Source organism: Mercenaria mercenaria, chromosome 12 (genome assembly GCF_021730395.1).
Source record: "Mercenaria mercenaria strain notata chromosome 12, MADL_Memer_1, whole genome shotgun sequence".
Lineage (NCBI taxonomy): Eukaryota > Metazoa > Mollusca > Bivalvia > Venerida > Veneridae > Mercenaria > Mercenaria mercenaria.
The window spans coordinates 26,892,496-26,909,214 of NC_069372.1; the positions used below are offsets into that span (position 1 = coordinate 26,892,496).

Sequence of the window (16,719 nt, forward strand, 5' to 3'; positions counted from 1 at the left end):
TAAAATTGACAAACAGTATGGATGTGTGAATAAATGAAAAGTACCAACATGCAATGATCTGGATCATAGCTGGTCATAAAACCTTAACATTGGTCTTTGTACAGCGGCACTTGTATACTGTAAAATCATTAAATTTCGTGGGCATGAAATTTCGTGGTTTTGGTTAAAACAGCAATTTCGTGGGGATATGAATTCGTGGATATCAACTTTTGAACATAAAATGAATGGGAATTTTACTTGTTCATTGGGATTAAATTTCGTGGAATAACTCAACCACGAAATCCACGAAAATTAGTCCCCCGCGAATATTAATGATTTCACAGTATACATTTGTATTCTAAATTAAAGGCTCATGCTTCCAAGACTGCATGACATTCTTCCTTATTTATAGGGAACAAAATATAGTTAAGGGCATAATTTGAACAATCTTGTTGGAGAACCACTACCAAATATCAAAGGCTTAAGCCTTGAACTTTCAGACAAGCAGATTTTAAAATTTTTTCCAATACAAGTCTATGCAAAACTTGGGGCCCCCGGGGCAGGGCCTCTTTTCACCCCAGGGGCATAACTTTAACAATTATGGTAGAGAACCACTAGGCAATGCAGCATACCAAATATCAAAAGCCTAGGCCTTGGAGTTTCAGGCAAGAAGATTTTTAAAGTTTTTTCCTATATAAGTCTATGTAAAACTTGGGACCCCCTTGGTGGGGCCTCTTTTCACCTCAGGAGCATAATTTGAATAATCTTGGTAAAGTACCACCAGGCAATGCTACATACCAAATATCAAAAGCCTAGGCCTTGCAGTTTCAGAAAAAAATTTTTTTAAGTTTTTTCCTATATAAGTCTATGTAAAACTTGGTACCCCCGGGGCAGGGCCTCTTTTCACCCTAGGGGCATAATTTGAACAATCTTAGTAGAGGTCCACAAGGCAATGCTACATACCAAATATCAAAGGCCTAGGTCTTGTGGTTTCAGACAAGAAGATTTTTAAAGCTTTTTCCTATATAAGTCAAATAAACCATGTGACCCCCGGGGCGGGCCATATTTGACCCTAGGGGGATAATTTGAACAATCTTGGTAGAGGACCACTATATGATGCTACATACCAAATATCAAAACCCTAGGCCCTGTGGTTTTGGATATGAAAATTTTTAAAGTTTTTCCTTTTGGTTGCCATGGCAACCAGTGATCTGTACGGAATTAAAATTTTTTAACAATTTTTAAAGAAGACCATCCAAGGAACATCCCTGTGAAGTTTCATAAAAATTGCCTGGTGGTTTAAGAGGAGATGTTGTTTAAAGGAAAGTGTGGACGGACATCGGATGGATGCCGAACGACGGACGATCACAATAGCTCACCCTGAGCCTTTGGCTCAGGTGAGCTAAAAATACACTAAAATAAATCAGAATGTGAGTCTACTAAAGTCTGTCACTTTGAAATTGGATACTTTGACTTGAATAACATACTAGGCTTACAACTCATATTAATGCAAGTGTATAGCACAACCAAAACTATGTGTAACATACCTTTCAAGCATGCAACATATCCAAGTGCATTCCAGTGTTTATGATTGGTAGATTCCAGTTGAATGGCCTTCTTTAAAGCTTGCACTGATCTTTCAGCCAATGAGCTAGCAGATTCTTCACTGCTGCACTGTGATTGGTGGATATAATTGACCCCAAGGTCATGCCAAAGGGAAGAGCATTCTGGGAGAATTTTCAGAGCTCTGATGTAGCACCTGAAAAATAAATGAAATGTTGTAATTTGTATTGTTTCCAATATATAACAACAGTTACTCAACTATTATATCACATCCGATGTTATTTCCTTTGTGAGTGGCCTAAAATTAATAAATTTTTCATTTTCAATGAGCTGATTGCGATATTTCTTGATATATTTTTGGTTTATTCCTTATTTAACGGAATGGGAGTTATCTGACCATGCAGAATTCCTGAATTTGACAACTTTACTACTAACAAGCTAATGAAAATTTCCTTAACAAACAAACTAGAATAAATTTAAAATTTCATCGAAATGTCATAAAACATTTGCCAACAGCCTGTACTTAAACCCCTCTATGTTTCCTAATTCTAAAGCACTATATGTGAGCTAAATGACGGACATTTCTGTAAAATTTACCAGTCAAAATGTTTACTTAGTAATACCATATCATCCAATTCTTACAAATTCATTTAATATAAATCATTATTTGGGTTTAGGGTCACACCAACACCATTTCAGTCATATGGCGAATTTTAAAGAATTTTATGGTGCAGGAAGACCCCAGGTGCCATTCCTGTGTTACTGAGAACACTAACATTCCATAAGTCAGTTGGACTGCTTCCTTTCATGAAGAATTCTACAACTAAACTGAGGTTTCAATGCCACAATGGGGCCAGTGATTCAGAGTTAGCAACCTTAACCACCCGGCCATGTAGGCCCCTCTCACTAACTTAAGGTAATTTAACACCAGTGCCACCTAATGGGATACAAATAGTCATTTGGCAAATGGAAAGTTTTGCCTGGTCAAGAGCTGTAAAGATATAGTTCATATGTGCATTGTGTCCAGTTTTCTATTCACTGATGCAATCTGAATGTTTACTCGAGTACATTAAGTATCTAACTCTTGTGGTACTTATGTAAAATTTGAAAGCAGTAGCTTTAACATTTTCTGCCTTCAGGAAATAAGCATGTCAATTTTTAACATTTTCTGACTTCTGGAAATAAGCATGTCAATTTTTAACATTTTCTGACTCCTGGAAATAAGCATGTCAATTTTTAACATTTTCTGACTTCTGGAAATAAGCATGTCAATTTTTAACATTTTCTGTACTTTCTGATACAGTCAGGAAATGAGAAAGATAAATTCAATCCCCGTGAACTTTAACTTTCAGTAAAATATTTACTAGGTCACAAGAAGTTTATCAATGGACCATAGTGATATGTCTGTATATAATCTTTTGTTGTTTTTTTTTTTTTTTTTTTTTTTAACGTCGCACCGACACAATTATAGGTCAAGGTGCCCCTCCGTGCATTATTTCATCATGAGCATGCACCTGGGTATAACCACCAATCTTCCGTAAGCCAGCTGGATGGCTTCCTCACATGAAGAATTCAACGCCCCGAGTGAGGCTCGAACCCACATCAGTGAATATTCTCTTTTGATTTGTCTAAAAATTAAGGTATGTGTCCTATGGCAGGTTGTTTTTCTTTGCTAGAAACGAGTATTCATTAAAGTTCATTTAACAATATCAAATGAAATTACTGCCTTTTCAACTGCTATCTTACCTTGACCCCAGTTCAAGAGTTTCAAGCTTGGTAAGCACACCTTTGTCTGGTTTCTCAAACCTGAAATACACAAAGAGATTTTGTCATATATTCCAAACTTAATAGATTTTTTCTTTTTACAGACAAAGCTTTTGGAATATCACAGCCATTCATTATTTTGAAACTGAATTTTTCTTTTTCGGAGTAACTTCAGAGAAAACTTTTCCATATGATCTCATTTATCTGCTCTAGTGACCATAATGATCCATTTACCTGAAGTTCTCAGCTGGTAAAACATGTAGGATAGTACAGGCATCTCCAATTAGCTTCCATAAACATGACAGATCTGGACGTATCGTAGCTGCCCTGCAGAATAACATAACATGCTGCAGCAAGCACTTTTTTAAATGTAATTGTTCTTCACAGTAAGTAATTTAAAATATGAACACCACTGAACTTTCAGCAATCCTGAGCCAGAACACATAAAAAGTAAAAAGAAATAGCATCAGTTAGTGAAACACCTTTTTGTGTGTATTACCAACAAACCCTTAAAGTCAAAATACAAAATCAAAGCCATGAATACTCCAGATTTCAAAAAGAATATCGTATCTTAAAATAGCAAAGAATAAATTTAACTTTGTTGATTTTGTTTTTGGGTTCAGCATCACTAAATTAATAGTTTTTTTCAGTTATGTAACAACCGGCAGTTAAACTAACCAGTGTTCCTGGATACTGTACCAGTACTTCCTGTTCTCTGCATGTAACTGCAAACTTCTCCACATGAATAAGAGGTGGACGAAATAACTTAAAACACAATGTCTTTTATCAAATTGTCACAGAAAACATACACATAATCTGAAGATCAATTTCAGCCCTTTCCTTACTGAGCAAAGCCAGCAAGCATGCATAAACATTCTAATCTCCAAGCTAAAACTGTCAATTCTGAATGAAGGACAAGCTTCAGTATCATAAAGAACTATGTACCACAATAAAACAACCAGGAAACAGACTATACCTGCTAAGATGTAACACTGCTAACTGGGCAGTATCTCTGGCTCGACCATGGAAAAACTTTGACAGCAAAGACTTGGCAACTAAAACATATGTCTCTCCAACACCTACAACAGGGAAAATAATAAGAAATGGCACTTTTGTACAGTATTGGTTTATCAAGCATTTAACCTTTAGCCTGCTAGCAGCAAGTGATTCAGCCTTTGCGACCAGTGCGACCAAGATCAGCCTGCACATCCATGCTGGCTGATCACGGTCTGCACTGTTTGCCATTCAGTCAGTAAATTTTCAGTGAATGCCCCTTCGAATAATGAATGGTATTGCCCAAACTGAGGGACAGACCAGTCCATTTTAGAAATTCAGCAGGGTAAAGGTTAAAACAAGAATCATCATCAGAGACAACAGAAGTGCTGGTATAATGTCCTTTTTATTTAATACATACCATGTATTACTAAGTAAAACTAGTAACAGATAGAAACTGTGATTTGGTTAACACGAGATTATTTTATAGTAAGTAAAACTAGTACTACAGAATTGATTACAGGCTGATAAATACACATGAATTTTGAATGTGAATCTAATAATATTAATTTTTGTCCTTGAATCAAGCATTTGTGAGACTTTCATGCATGATAGTTTCTGACCTTTCAAAGCAGGAACATAGTTAGGTGACTTTTCCTCTTCTTACCTTTCAAAGCAGGAACATAGTTAGGTGACTTTTCCAATATCAGCTTGTATTCCTCTATAGCCTCAGTGTATGTACCCAATGTCTGCTTGATAGATGCCATCCTAGAAACAAGAAAACTTAAATTTTAGGTTTTTTTACACACTGTTTAACTAAGCTAGACACCAGAAGGAATTTCTATGTCGACATTTTCATAGAAACATTCAGTAGATGCGTTGATCCTTGACAGTGTACAATCTCAAAAATGATAAAATCTTTAGGACAACAGACTTTCATCGAATATTCTACAGAAAGAAAGGAGAAAGACAGGATTGTCAATTATGATCCATGTTTAACACAAATAGTTTTGATAATTTGGTGAAATATTTAACAAAAGTTTATATCAGAATATTTTACTCTTTACACTGCATACATATTAAGAAATTTACCTATTCAATTAACAAGGAAGATTCATCTATGAACATATGCATCAAAAAAGGAATACAACTGACATTGTATTAAGAGACTGCCCGTGGCACTGCCAAAAAGTGGTCTCTTAATAGAATGGTCTCTGTACAGATTTGGTTCATTTTGAAAGACAAGAAATATGTCTATAAACCATGCACATCAAGTTTGATGTTGTGATAAATACTGTTCAAGATTTGTTTTAAGATACCAAACACATCTCGCAGTCCACTAACTGTGACATTAACTGCTGGAAAGGCTAACTGCATACATTTGCATATAATATTGTTTTCTAAGTCAAAGGCCATAACTGGTGTGGCAGTGAGAAATTCAAATTAAAAGCACTAAGTACACAACTTCACATCCTTAATGACAACCCCAGGTCAAACAACTTTTAAGATATGCCCTGAACAAATTCGGATCGACAGATGGATTGACTGAAGGATGGACAAACAGACATGGTCAACTCTCAGTGCTTCCCCCAAAATTTTTGGAGGCACAAAAAACGGCTGACTGTTCAAAATAACAGAACTATCACCGTTCCTTGTAAAAGAAAACTTACTGGAACAGACAATACATTGAGTCTGGGTTTAACTCTGATGCCCTGGTAAAAGCTTTTAATGATGCCGTGAAACTTCCTCTTGCTAAATAAGCCTCTCCGAGACATTCCCAAACGTGGCTGAAAATAAACACAATATACATTTCAACCGTTACAATAATAGTACATGCATCACGTACACCATGCGCCTTACACGTAAAGCATAATCTGAGAAAACCTAATTCTGAAAAATACAATTCTGTTTAAACACAGCATCTTGTTCCTACAAAATATCTTCTCAAGTAAGGTTACCTATAGTAAACTCTGGCATATAAGAATAAAATGGAAAAATGTGGTACGGAGCAAATTTGCATTTGTAATCCATCTATATAAAACATATTCTCAAAAGAAATGTAAGGGTCCAGGTAACAAAAAGAATTTCCCACTGTGTTGTATTATAACTCACTTGTCTTTAGGATCAGCCCTCAATGCCGACTGGAAGGAAGCTATAGCTATAGAAGGATCCTCATGTTTCACTTGGTACAGTCCTAGTCTTAACCACGCCCACTTAGCACTGAAAAAAGTGTCACATAAATAATAAGTGTTGGTGATCAGGTTCAGCGTCTTTTTCAACAATTTTTTTAGTCATATAAATGACAGTGTCTACTTGTAGAAATGAGCACAATGTCCAACTTTATAGTGCTAGTGCTGCCTCATTAGAATATCATGATTAATGATGTGAATTTAAGAGCGGAGAGAATGTCTAGCACTGAGTCATAATATACAATTTCCATGATCCACTTCCAGTAAAATGTGCATATCTCGCATGATATATTAACAACCACAAATAAAATGTATTAAATGATAAATATATAATCAGATATAATCTTGACAATACATTGATATTTTATTGAGAACACTTTTAGGCAAAGGTTTTACCAAAGATAAATAGATTAATCCAAGGTGATTTCAAAGCAATTTAACATTTTTGTCCTTGAAATCTTCAAAGATTCTGAGTGTACAAAGTATAAAGTAGTAGATTTAACTAGATGCCCACTGGCAACTTGTCGAGCCCGTCCTTTCACCCCTAGCTGTGACCTTAACCTTTGAGATAGGAATCTGGGATTTGCACATGACACTCTGTCTAATTGAGTTAAACATTCATGCCAAATATAAACAAGATTCCTCAATGCATGTCAAAATTATGGGCCGGACAAGATCCAACATGACCTATGACCTCCAACTGTGACCCTGACCTTTGAGATAGAAACCTGGGGTTTGTGCATGACATACGTCTCACTGAGGTAATATATACAAGATTGCTCTATGCATGTCAAAGTTATGGTCCGGACAAACAAATCCGGACGGATGCACGCATACACGCATGCAGAAACACCGAACAGCCATTCTTCAACAACTATGTCTTCGCTTCTGCAAGGGGACACGACAAAAATGAAGGTCAAGCTTTCTAATTTAGTTAATTTATAATACAAGGAAACCTTCTGTATTGATATACATGTATCACTGACTTGTCAATACCATCTATACACTGATAACACAATTAATAATGACAGTCCCATCAAAAAGCTGTATGAATTCAGCACTTTTACATACTAAATACACAGAGTCAGCCAACAAATCGTATTTTATCCTTCCAGAATTTAATGTATAACATGTAAACTCACCATCCAGCACTAGCCTTCTTTGTAACATTTGACAGTATTGCATATGCTTGTTCCTAAAATATAATATGTAAAACATTTTCATTGCATTCAATGTATTACCTAAAGAAAGATTACAATTTTTTTTTCTTTGTATAAGCAGCACATATAAAAGAACAAATGCAAAGAAAGTTCATTCAATTTTTGAAAATGCTTTAACTTTAATCTCACCCCCATCTCCTCTACACATCAATTAATCTGCTATGGACTCAGATTTTATTAATTTCTTTTCATCCAAATGAAAAACTAAATTATAAGTGTTTTAAATTAGTATTTAATATTTATGGATATCTATATAAATAATAACTGTAACCGGTCACCGTGGCCCAGTGGTTAAGGCGTCCGCCTCGGGATCGGGAGGTCGAAGGTTCGAGCCCCATGGGGAGCGTTCGTCCGGGGGATGTTTGTCATGGGACTCATTCCGAAATGGCCGGTTCGTGAGCCGCGAGCTTGTTAAATGAATGGTTACCGATTTCTATCCGCCTGGCGCCTGGCATAGTGGTAGAAGTTGGGAGGTAATTGGTACGCATAACAAAAGGTGTCTCATAAGTCAAACTGGCTGGCCCTTTCAATAGGGGTGACACTATAATAAACAAGACCTTTACCTTTACCTTTACCTTTTAATAAAATCTGTAAAAAGATACCTTGGAAGCAAAGAATGTAACCAAGAAGAATAATAGCAGACTCGGTTAGACTAGGTCTGTTCATGAGAGGAAATGAAATGTGCAACACAACTCATTCCCCCTACCACTGGTTTAAGTGGAACTGACTATTACACATATGATGAATGGACTCCATGATTCCAAATATAGTCAGATTTTATTTATTTTCTATGTCAATGATACCTCTTCTCCTTGTTGGTTAAGTATGTCACATAATGCCTCCCCTGCACTATCATTGTGAGGGTCAAGGTCAAATGCCTTCTGGTAACATTTCCGTGACCTTGAACTGTCTTCTGCCTCCTGGCTGTAATAGTGACCTAGATACAGGAACGTCTCAGAATTGTAGGGGTCTTGTTTAGCTGCCTAAGAAACAAGATGGATTTGCTGGTAGTTTTTAGCAGCATTTCACAGCCAAGTACATAAGCTTTACAAGGTTAAATGCTGAAACAAAATCCTTCAGAAAGGTAACCACAATGGTGTGGATAATCTCTTCATTAACCAGTTATTGGTCATTGCTGGCAAATATAAATGCAACATAACAAAATGTCATAATATAACAAAGGTTTAATTCTGTCTGTTTATATATAGTGAAATATTAAACCATTAACTAAACATGAAGGGCACATACATTTAAATCAAACAATTTAAGATATACTATTCTTTTCCCTTATCATAAAACAATCATTCCTAATTTATATTTATAATTAAAACGTCCATTTTCAGTCTTTAAATTCCTATAACCTTGCCCTTTGACCTACTGACCCCAACATAACATGATCATCTACTGACTACAAGTAGAGATAGTATCTATATTTCTTTCAAAGAAGGTATGAAGTTAAATTTCTTTGAAATGCATGCAAATGTCTACAGATTTCTCAAAAATTGATATATTTCTATAATATTTTTACCAAAAGGACATAGTTATGAGCATTTGATATTTTCATATACTGTAAGAGCAGAAATTTTCGCAAGTATTTATATTTCGCTATATTTGCTAGGCCAAACATATCGCAAAAATTAATCCTCGCATATATATTCACCATTAGTACAATTCCAATTCCAATATTTTTACAATTTGGCAAATATTTAACCTCACGAACATACTCGAAATTTAACAATTGTAGGTCACAGCATTCTTTAGTTATTGAGCAAAAACCAGAGCATTTAGGTTCAAGGTCACTGTGATTTAACTGATACCAAATTTACTTTGAAAGGTAGAAGATCCCTTTGACATGAACAGTGACTTCCCTAACATTGTCCCTTTATCCAAGTTATACTTAGCTACAAACATTCCGTTACCTTCAGCAGCATAGTGAAGCATTCCTGTTTTCTGTTCTCTATCTTCCACAAACATTTTGCTAGATTCACCTGGTGACTGACAATCTCTGGCTCACTCTTTACAGCTTTTTCAAATCTGAAATTTACAGAAAATATGAGCCGCGCCACAGGATAACCAACATAGTGCGTTTGCAACCAGCATGGATTCAGACCAGCCTGCGCATCCGCACAGTCTAGTCAGGTTCCATGCTGTTCGGTTTCAAAGCCTATTGCAATTAGAGATACCGTTAGCGAACAGCAAGGATCCTGACCAGACTGCGTGGATGCACAGGCTGGTCTGAATCCATGCTGGTCGCAAACGCGCTATGTTGATTTTCTCATGGCGTGGCTCATATGTTTTACAAATTTCTTAACAGAGGGAACATCAGCTTCTGCACATTTTTTTGTGTGATAGATTTTACATCATTTTGTTAGGTCATGGCAGTCAGTTAACCTAACAAATATCCATGCGTTCCATATCAGAATAAAATCTGGTTCATGCAAGTAACAAATGACTTGTCCTCAAGATGAATGACTTCAGACCAATGTTGTTTTTTTTTGCCTGCAAGTAGTGTAATGATAAACAAGTAGTCAAATATTGCTGTGGCCAAAATGCTAAATATTACATGAAAAAAATCATCATTAAAAGTTATAGAAGGTCTTAAAAACTATGACTTGAATGTAATTCTGTTTGAAAGCTTTTTCTCTCACTGCCTTCACTTAAGTATTTGCTAACTGAAAGATATTGATACAAGAGGGTCATGATGACCCTATATCGCTCACCTGTTAAACTTTGCCTTGGAATCATCAAGATAAACATTCTGACCATGTTTCATGAAGAAAGGGTGACGAATATGGCCTCTAGTGTTAACAAGCTTTTCCTTTGATAGAAGGGGTGACCTTATTTTCGGACCCCACATGGCCCAGTTTCAAATTTGGCCTAGGAATCATCAAGATAAACATTCTGACCAAGTTTCATGAAGATAGGGTCACAAATGTGGCCTCATGAGTGTTAACAAACTTTTCCTTTGATTTGATTGGATGAAGTAGTTTTTGATCCCATATGACCCTGTTTTAAATTTGGCACATGAATCATCAAGGTAAACATTCTGACCAAGTGTCATGAACATAGGGTCATACATGTGGGCTCAGGAGTGTTAACAAGCTCTTTCTTTGATTTGAACGGGTGACCTAGTTTTGACCCCATATGACCCAGTTTCGAAATTGGCCTAGAGATCATCAATATAGACATTTTGTGCAAGTTTGTATCAAATCAAAGCATAAATGAAACATCTATATGGCTTAAAGTATTTATGCTAATACAACTTGTGTGCAAGTTTGATTAAAATCAATATCTATTATCTTCACAAGCCAATACAGCAATTTTTGGCCCTTTAAGAGGCCACAACTCTGGCACCTATGATGGAATCTGGCCAGTGTTCGAAAGCAACAGAGACATTATGCTAATACAAGTTGTGTGCAAGTTTGATTAAAATCAATTGCAAAATGTGGTCTCTATCTTCTTCACAAGAAATAGTGGATGGACAGCAGACGAAGGGCGATCACAAAAGCTCACCTTGTCCCTATGTGCCAAGTGAGCTAAAATTGTAAGGGAAAACATTTTAAACAGCTGTGGAAAATCCAGCCATGGAAAGATTTATTCATGTTGGAAGAGTTTGAAAAGGCAATTAATAAAGATTCAGAAGCCAGTGGATGGTTTGGTGGTTTTAGAGATAACAGTTACTGTTGATGTACATGGAAACTATAAAAGTAAACATACAAATAGAATATTACTAATGGGAATGACATTTAATATAAATCACTATATATATGATCACTGATGTAAGGGACTGAAAGCAAATGGTCATCATATGCAAAACAATAATACCAGAGTTACTTCCCTTGAAAACATTGAAACCAAAAGAGGAAGTTATATTGTTTGGAGAAAAATATGATCACCATCTACGTAGACATTTAAATTTGAGTTTTCTGTAAATTTACCAGGTCAGTTATTCCATTTTTTTATCTTTATCAACTTCTCACTGCATTTTATTATCTTATTAAAAACTGAAAAAAAGTAAAAACTATCATGTATACAAATCTGGGGCATAAAAAAATGAAAATTACATAACACAATCATGAAAATGTTTTATGAAGTCTGTCATGTTTAAAATTATATTTCAGGATGTTTCATACACCAGATTACTATCACAATATATCCATGAGACTTTCTGAGGTCCTGCAATGAAAATATGGTGATGAAGAGGAGAAGGGCAGCTTTACTGAATGAAATTATGCGGACAATCTATCACACATTAATTGGTGAAAAATATACTGTTTATAATTTAGGCAGTCACTCAGAAGGCACCACAACACCAGGACTGCAATCAGATATTGACACACTATTCTGTCTAGATGATTGCAATATGATACAGGACTGGTCTGAATGGACTCTGGGTAAATATAACCAAATGATGATCCAGAATGAAACAACGCCACCTGGTTATTGTCTTCTACAGTTACTTAGATCTGATGCTCCACTTCCTGTTGCACATGAAAGAGGCAATAACATTGTAGAGGATACACAAGGACGGATCTTGGTCAAGAACACAATAATTGATATTGCAATGCTAGAAGGACACCAGCGACAAGGACCATCAATAGCAGCAGCTGCAGAACCAGGTTTTTATGCATGTGACTCAGTAGCAGCATTTCCTTGTAAATCATGGCCCCAGTCACCAAGAGCTTGGCTACACCAGCAAGAAACAAATACATGGCCAACAGCACTAATGAAGAGATATGCAAAATCAACAAAGTGTTTTGTTGTTGGTGTTGGCCACAGAGCAAGTGAAAATGCAGCCATTGAATGGAGACTTTCTACCTCATTAGCTGAACACTGCTTGATGTTCAATTTGAATATTGCTCAGATAAAGTGTTATATCTTAATGAAAATGATTATTAAAACATACATTAATGTTGAAAATCTTTACAATGAAAGTTACATTTCAAGTTTCATATGTAAAACTGTTTTACTTCACTGTATAGCAAATAAACCTTCATGTGTATGGAAGGAGTGTAATATATTAAACTGTTTAAATTACTGTCTATATACACTGAACAATTGTTTATTGAATGAACATTGTCCCCATTTCATTGTTCATGAAAACAATCTAATGGCAGGAAAATTTTCTACTGAAATCAAACAGCAGTTATTTGAAATAATGTCAACTTTGATACCATTTGATGGCATTTCTCTTTTTGGAATTCAGATTGACAACCTTGGTGAAAGACTTCAGATTAAGCTCAATATGATAAATGAAGTATATTATTATATACCACAGCCTGATGAGTGCACAATGTCTGAAACGAGTGTTTTATTAGACATTTTAGCTCAAGATGTTTTAAAGACAGAGAAGATAGGAGATGGAAGTTTAGATACACTAATAAAGAACGTGATACAACTAAAAAGATACTACAAAGCTGGTGACATGTTAGAAAAGACAGCATGCAGACTTCTAATACCTCTACTTTGTACCTCAATAGGATCTCTGATAGCCTCACAGAACATTCAAATTAACAGCACAGTTTCTCCTCAAGCACTTACATGGACTGAAGCAGGACTGGACTCAGATGTTGCTTCAAGCAGACTAAAACTTGCATCTATAATGTTCTGTGTAGGCAATGCAGAAATAACTGCTTTAATTCTTTCTCATGTAGAAGAGCAGTATAAAAAAGAAGTTATCGAGCCTGTATGTTTCTGCTATGACTTCCACAGACCTTATATTAGGAGAGAATTTTGTCGACTTTCTAGTCAATATGGTGTAGAAGCTTTAAAGTACACTGTTGCATTTTGTGTAAATTTTTTCACTTTGGAAATAAACTGTGTACCACATGAACTTCAGTATGAAATGTTTAGGTCAACACAAGAGGACCTGCTACATAGAGGTAGACGTGATAACTGGATGGACTGTGCTGTAGTAGACTCACTTCCATACCTTTACTTTCTACAATACAAGACATACAGTTTCATACAGAGACCCGAGGAACAGCAACAAGCACTAATCAAACTTGGGTGGGTCATTAGAACAGAGCGCAACCTGGGACACAGAGAAACAGCACTGAATTTACTAGGACAGTGCATGGAACAGGAGAACAGACCTGCTGATGCTCTACAATGTTACATGTCATCTTTACACCTCAGAGAAAGAAATAATGCTGCTAAATTTCATATCTGCCGGTGTTTGGCTAATATAATCTCATAAAGATCTAGCGTAACCTGAACTGACAGGTGACTGATTTTCAACTGGCAAAATGACATAAATACTTCACATTTTAAAAAGATATTATTCTTGTTATGAGCCAGTGAGCTTGTTATGAGCCAAGGACACCATTGGAAATAAACTGGAAAACTTAATGGGTTATCCTGTGGTATATATATGTCTCTAAATTTATAGTATTATGTTATAAAAAGGTTAGTTTATTTTTGTTTGTTTTTTAAATCAATTTGAGATATAACATGTAGCTATTTCTGTGATATAATTGCTTGGAGCTGTTCTTAATTTGATATTTGTAAAGTTTGTAATCATGACATACATATTCACGAATAAATCTTATCATCTTATTTTATCTGCACTTACCAGGAATAGTTATCAATGTGAGTGAATAGAAGTAAAACTTTGTCACCTATTTTACCCATCCTACAGAAAAGGTTACCATACTTGCAATTATAGGGACATCAAATTTCAAAAATACTGTGTACATATCTCCTTTAAGATGAAAATAATCGTACTTTAAACAATTTTACCATCACTGTAAACGAGTAGCTTTAAATGTACTGACTGTTATTTCACTTCTGCACACTGTGAATGTACAGCTTCAGAATGAACTGACTAATTTCACTCTTGCACACTAAGAATGTACTGACGTTCACCCCTGCACACTAAGAATGTACTGACTTTACTTTCACCCCTGCACACTAAGAATGTACTGACTAATTTCACCCCTGCACACTAAGAATGTACTGACTTTACTTTCACCCCTGCACACTAAGAATGTACTGACTTTACTTTCATCCCTGCACACTTAGAATGTACTGACTTTTCTGTCATTCCTGCACACTACGAATGTACTGACTTTACTGTCATTCCTGCACACTAAGAATGTACTGACTTTACTTTCATCCCAGCACACAAAGAATGTACTGGCTTGAACTTCACTCTTGCACACTAAGAATGTACTGACTTTACTTTCACCCCTGCACACTAAGAATGTACTGACTTTACCTTCACCCCTGCCCACTAAGACTGTACTGACTTTCACCCCTGCACACTAAGAATGTACTGACTTTACATTCATCCCTGCACACTAAGAATGTACTGGCTTGAACTTCACTCTTGCACACTTGAGAACGTACTGACTTGAATTTCACCCTTCACTAAGAAATTCTGAGAGTGTACTGACTTGAATCTAACTCTCGCAAACTAAGAATGTACTGACTTTACTTTCACCCCTGCACACTAAGAATGTACTGACTTTACCTTCACCCCTGTACACTAAGAATGTACTGGCTTGAACTTCACTCTTGCACACTTGAGAATGTACTGACTTGAATTTCATCCTTCACTAAGAAATTCTGAGAGTGTACTGACTTGAATCTAACTCTTGCACACTAAGAATGTACTGACTTTACTTTCACCCTTGCACACTAAGAATGTACTGACTTGAATTTCACTCTTGCACACATAAGAATGTGCTGACTTGAATATCACTCTTGCATACTTAAGAATGTGCTGACTTAAATTTCACCCTTGCACACTAAGAAACTCTTAGAGTGTACTGACTTGAATTTAATTCTTGCACACTAAGAATGTACTGACTTGAATTTCACTTTTGTACACTAAAAATAGGAGTGTAAAATATTGTTCCCACCACTCACCCTGCTGGACTAGTAGCCAGTAAAATCTACTAGCCCTTTGTGAACATTCACCTGCCCTGATAAAATTACAAATATTTTAATGACTTCTTTTCAATACTGTCACTTTTTTGAAAGAAGTATTATAAACAACATGACCACGGTAATCCATAAATTGCCAATCGCAAAGCAGTGTTGTACCCATCTATATAATTCATATAAAACAGTAACATTGTATAAATATTGGGAGAACCTGGAGCATTAAATGCGTGTGTTACATGTCAATTTACTATCTAACAATACATGCTAAATGGGTAAAATGTTTGAAATATTCTCACTAGTTATTTATGGGTTTAACAAGAGTTCCAGAATGAGTTCCAGAATGTCACAATATTACACCAGTCACAGCAAATTTCTTTACACTAGCACCAGTCCTGTATTTGCAAATGAAATTTCAACTTTGTGGTTATGTAGTAATTATTGTAATTCTTTTGTTTTTCTATGTACACAAAAAACTGACCTTACCAGGCAGAGATACCTTAAAATACACCTAAAATTTAAAGTATCTATGTTGTACCACAGAAAATTCGTGTTGGTTTTTCTCTATGGTCAATTATAAAAATGTTATAATATAAGTTATATATAGTAGCAACTAAGGGAAGTTAATCTTTAAAAAAAAAAAAAAAAAAAAAAAAAAAAAAAAAAAAAAAAAAAATCACCCCAAAAAAAATCCAAAACAAAATTGTAAGTCTACACAAAGAGTCTTACCAGGTAGAGACAGGTTAAAATACACCACAAAATCGGATGTAACATGCATGTTGTCTATTAATAGTTACAACAAAGGTAAGTCATTCTAAAGAAGGAACCTGCACATGACACTCTGTCTCATGTTAGAGTACAATTGTGCCAAGTTACATCAAAATCCCTCCAAGCATGAAGAAGAAAAGCTCCGGACAGTCATTCTTGTATCTGACCTTTGACTTCTAATGTGACCTTGCCCTTAGACCTAGCGACCTGGTTCTTGTGCATAACACTCCATCTCGTGGTGTTGGTGAACATATGTGCCAAGTTATATTAAAATCCCTCCATGCATGAAGAAGAAATGCTCCAGACAAAGTTTTCATTCTTGTATCCTTTGACCTCCAAGTGTGACCTTGATCTTA

At 35.7% G+C, this 16,719-nt stretch overlaps 2 protein-coding genes across 3 annotated transcripts in view; one reads left to right on the forward strand and one right to left on the reverse strand.

Annotated features, from left to right (window-relative positions):
- The window catches only part of LOC128547287 (tetratricopeptide repeat protein 37-like), a 77,303-nt gene that overhangs the window by 26,769 nt on the left and 33,815 nt on the right, over positions 1–16,719 (reverse strand). For both annotated transcript variants that reach the window (XM_053519514.1, XM_053519515.1), the window contains exons 14-23: positions 9,628–9,742; positions 8,512–8,691; positions 7,631–7,683; positions 6,412–6,519; positions 5,970–6,086; positions 4,967–5,067; positions 4,283–4,385; positions 3,541–3,633; positions 3,289–3,348; positions 1,527–1,738 (exon numbers count right to left, since the gene is read on the reverse strand). In XM_053519514.1, coding sequence (XP_053375489.1) covers positions 1,527–1,738; positions 3,289–3,348; positions 3,541–3,633; positions 4,283–4,385; positions 4,967–5,067; positions 5,970–6,086; positions 6,412–6,519; positions 7,631–7,683; positions 8,512–8,691; positions 9,628–9,742 — 1,142 coding nt within the window. The remainder of the gene's footprint in view (positions 1–1,526; positions 1,739–3,288; positions 3,349–3,540; positions 3,634–4,282; positions 4,386–4,966; positions 5,068–5,969; positions 6,087–6,411; positions 6,520–7,630; positions 7,684–8,511; positions 8,692–9,627; positions 9,743–16,719) is intronic.
- On the forward strand, positions 11,539–14,271 carry LOC123535465 (uncharacterized). The gene is made up of 2 exons (XM_053519516.1): positions 11,539–11,649; positions 11,830–14,271. The coding sequence occupies exon 2, from the start codon at positions 11,898–11,900 to the stop codon at positions 13,905–13,907; it is 2,010 nt and encodes a 669-aa protein (XP_053375491.1). The 5' UTR covers positions 11,539–11,649; positions 11,830–11,897; the 3' UTR covers positions 13,908–14,271.

Coding starts and splice junctions, on each gene's coding strand:
- LOC123535465 (XM_053519516.1), top strand. CDS start 11,898: ATGGTGATGAAGAGGAGAAGGGCAGCTTTACTGAATGAAATTATGCGG.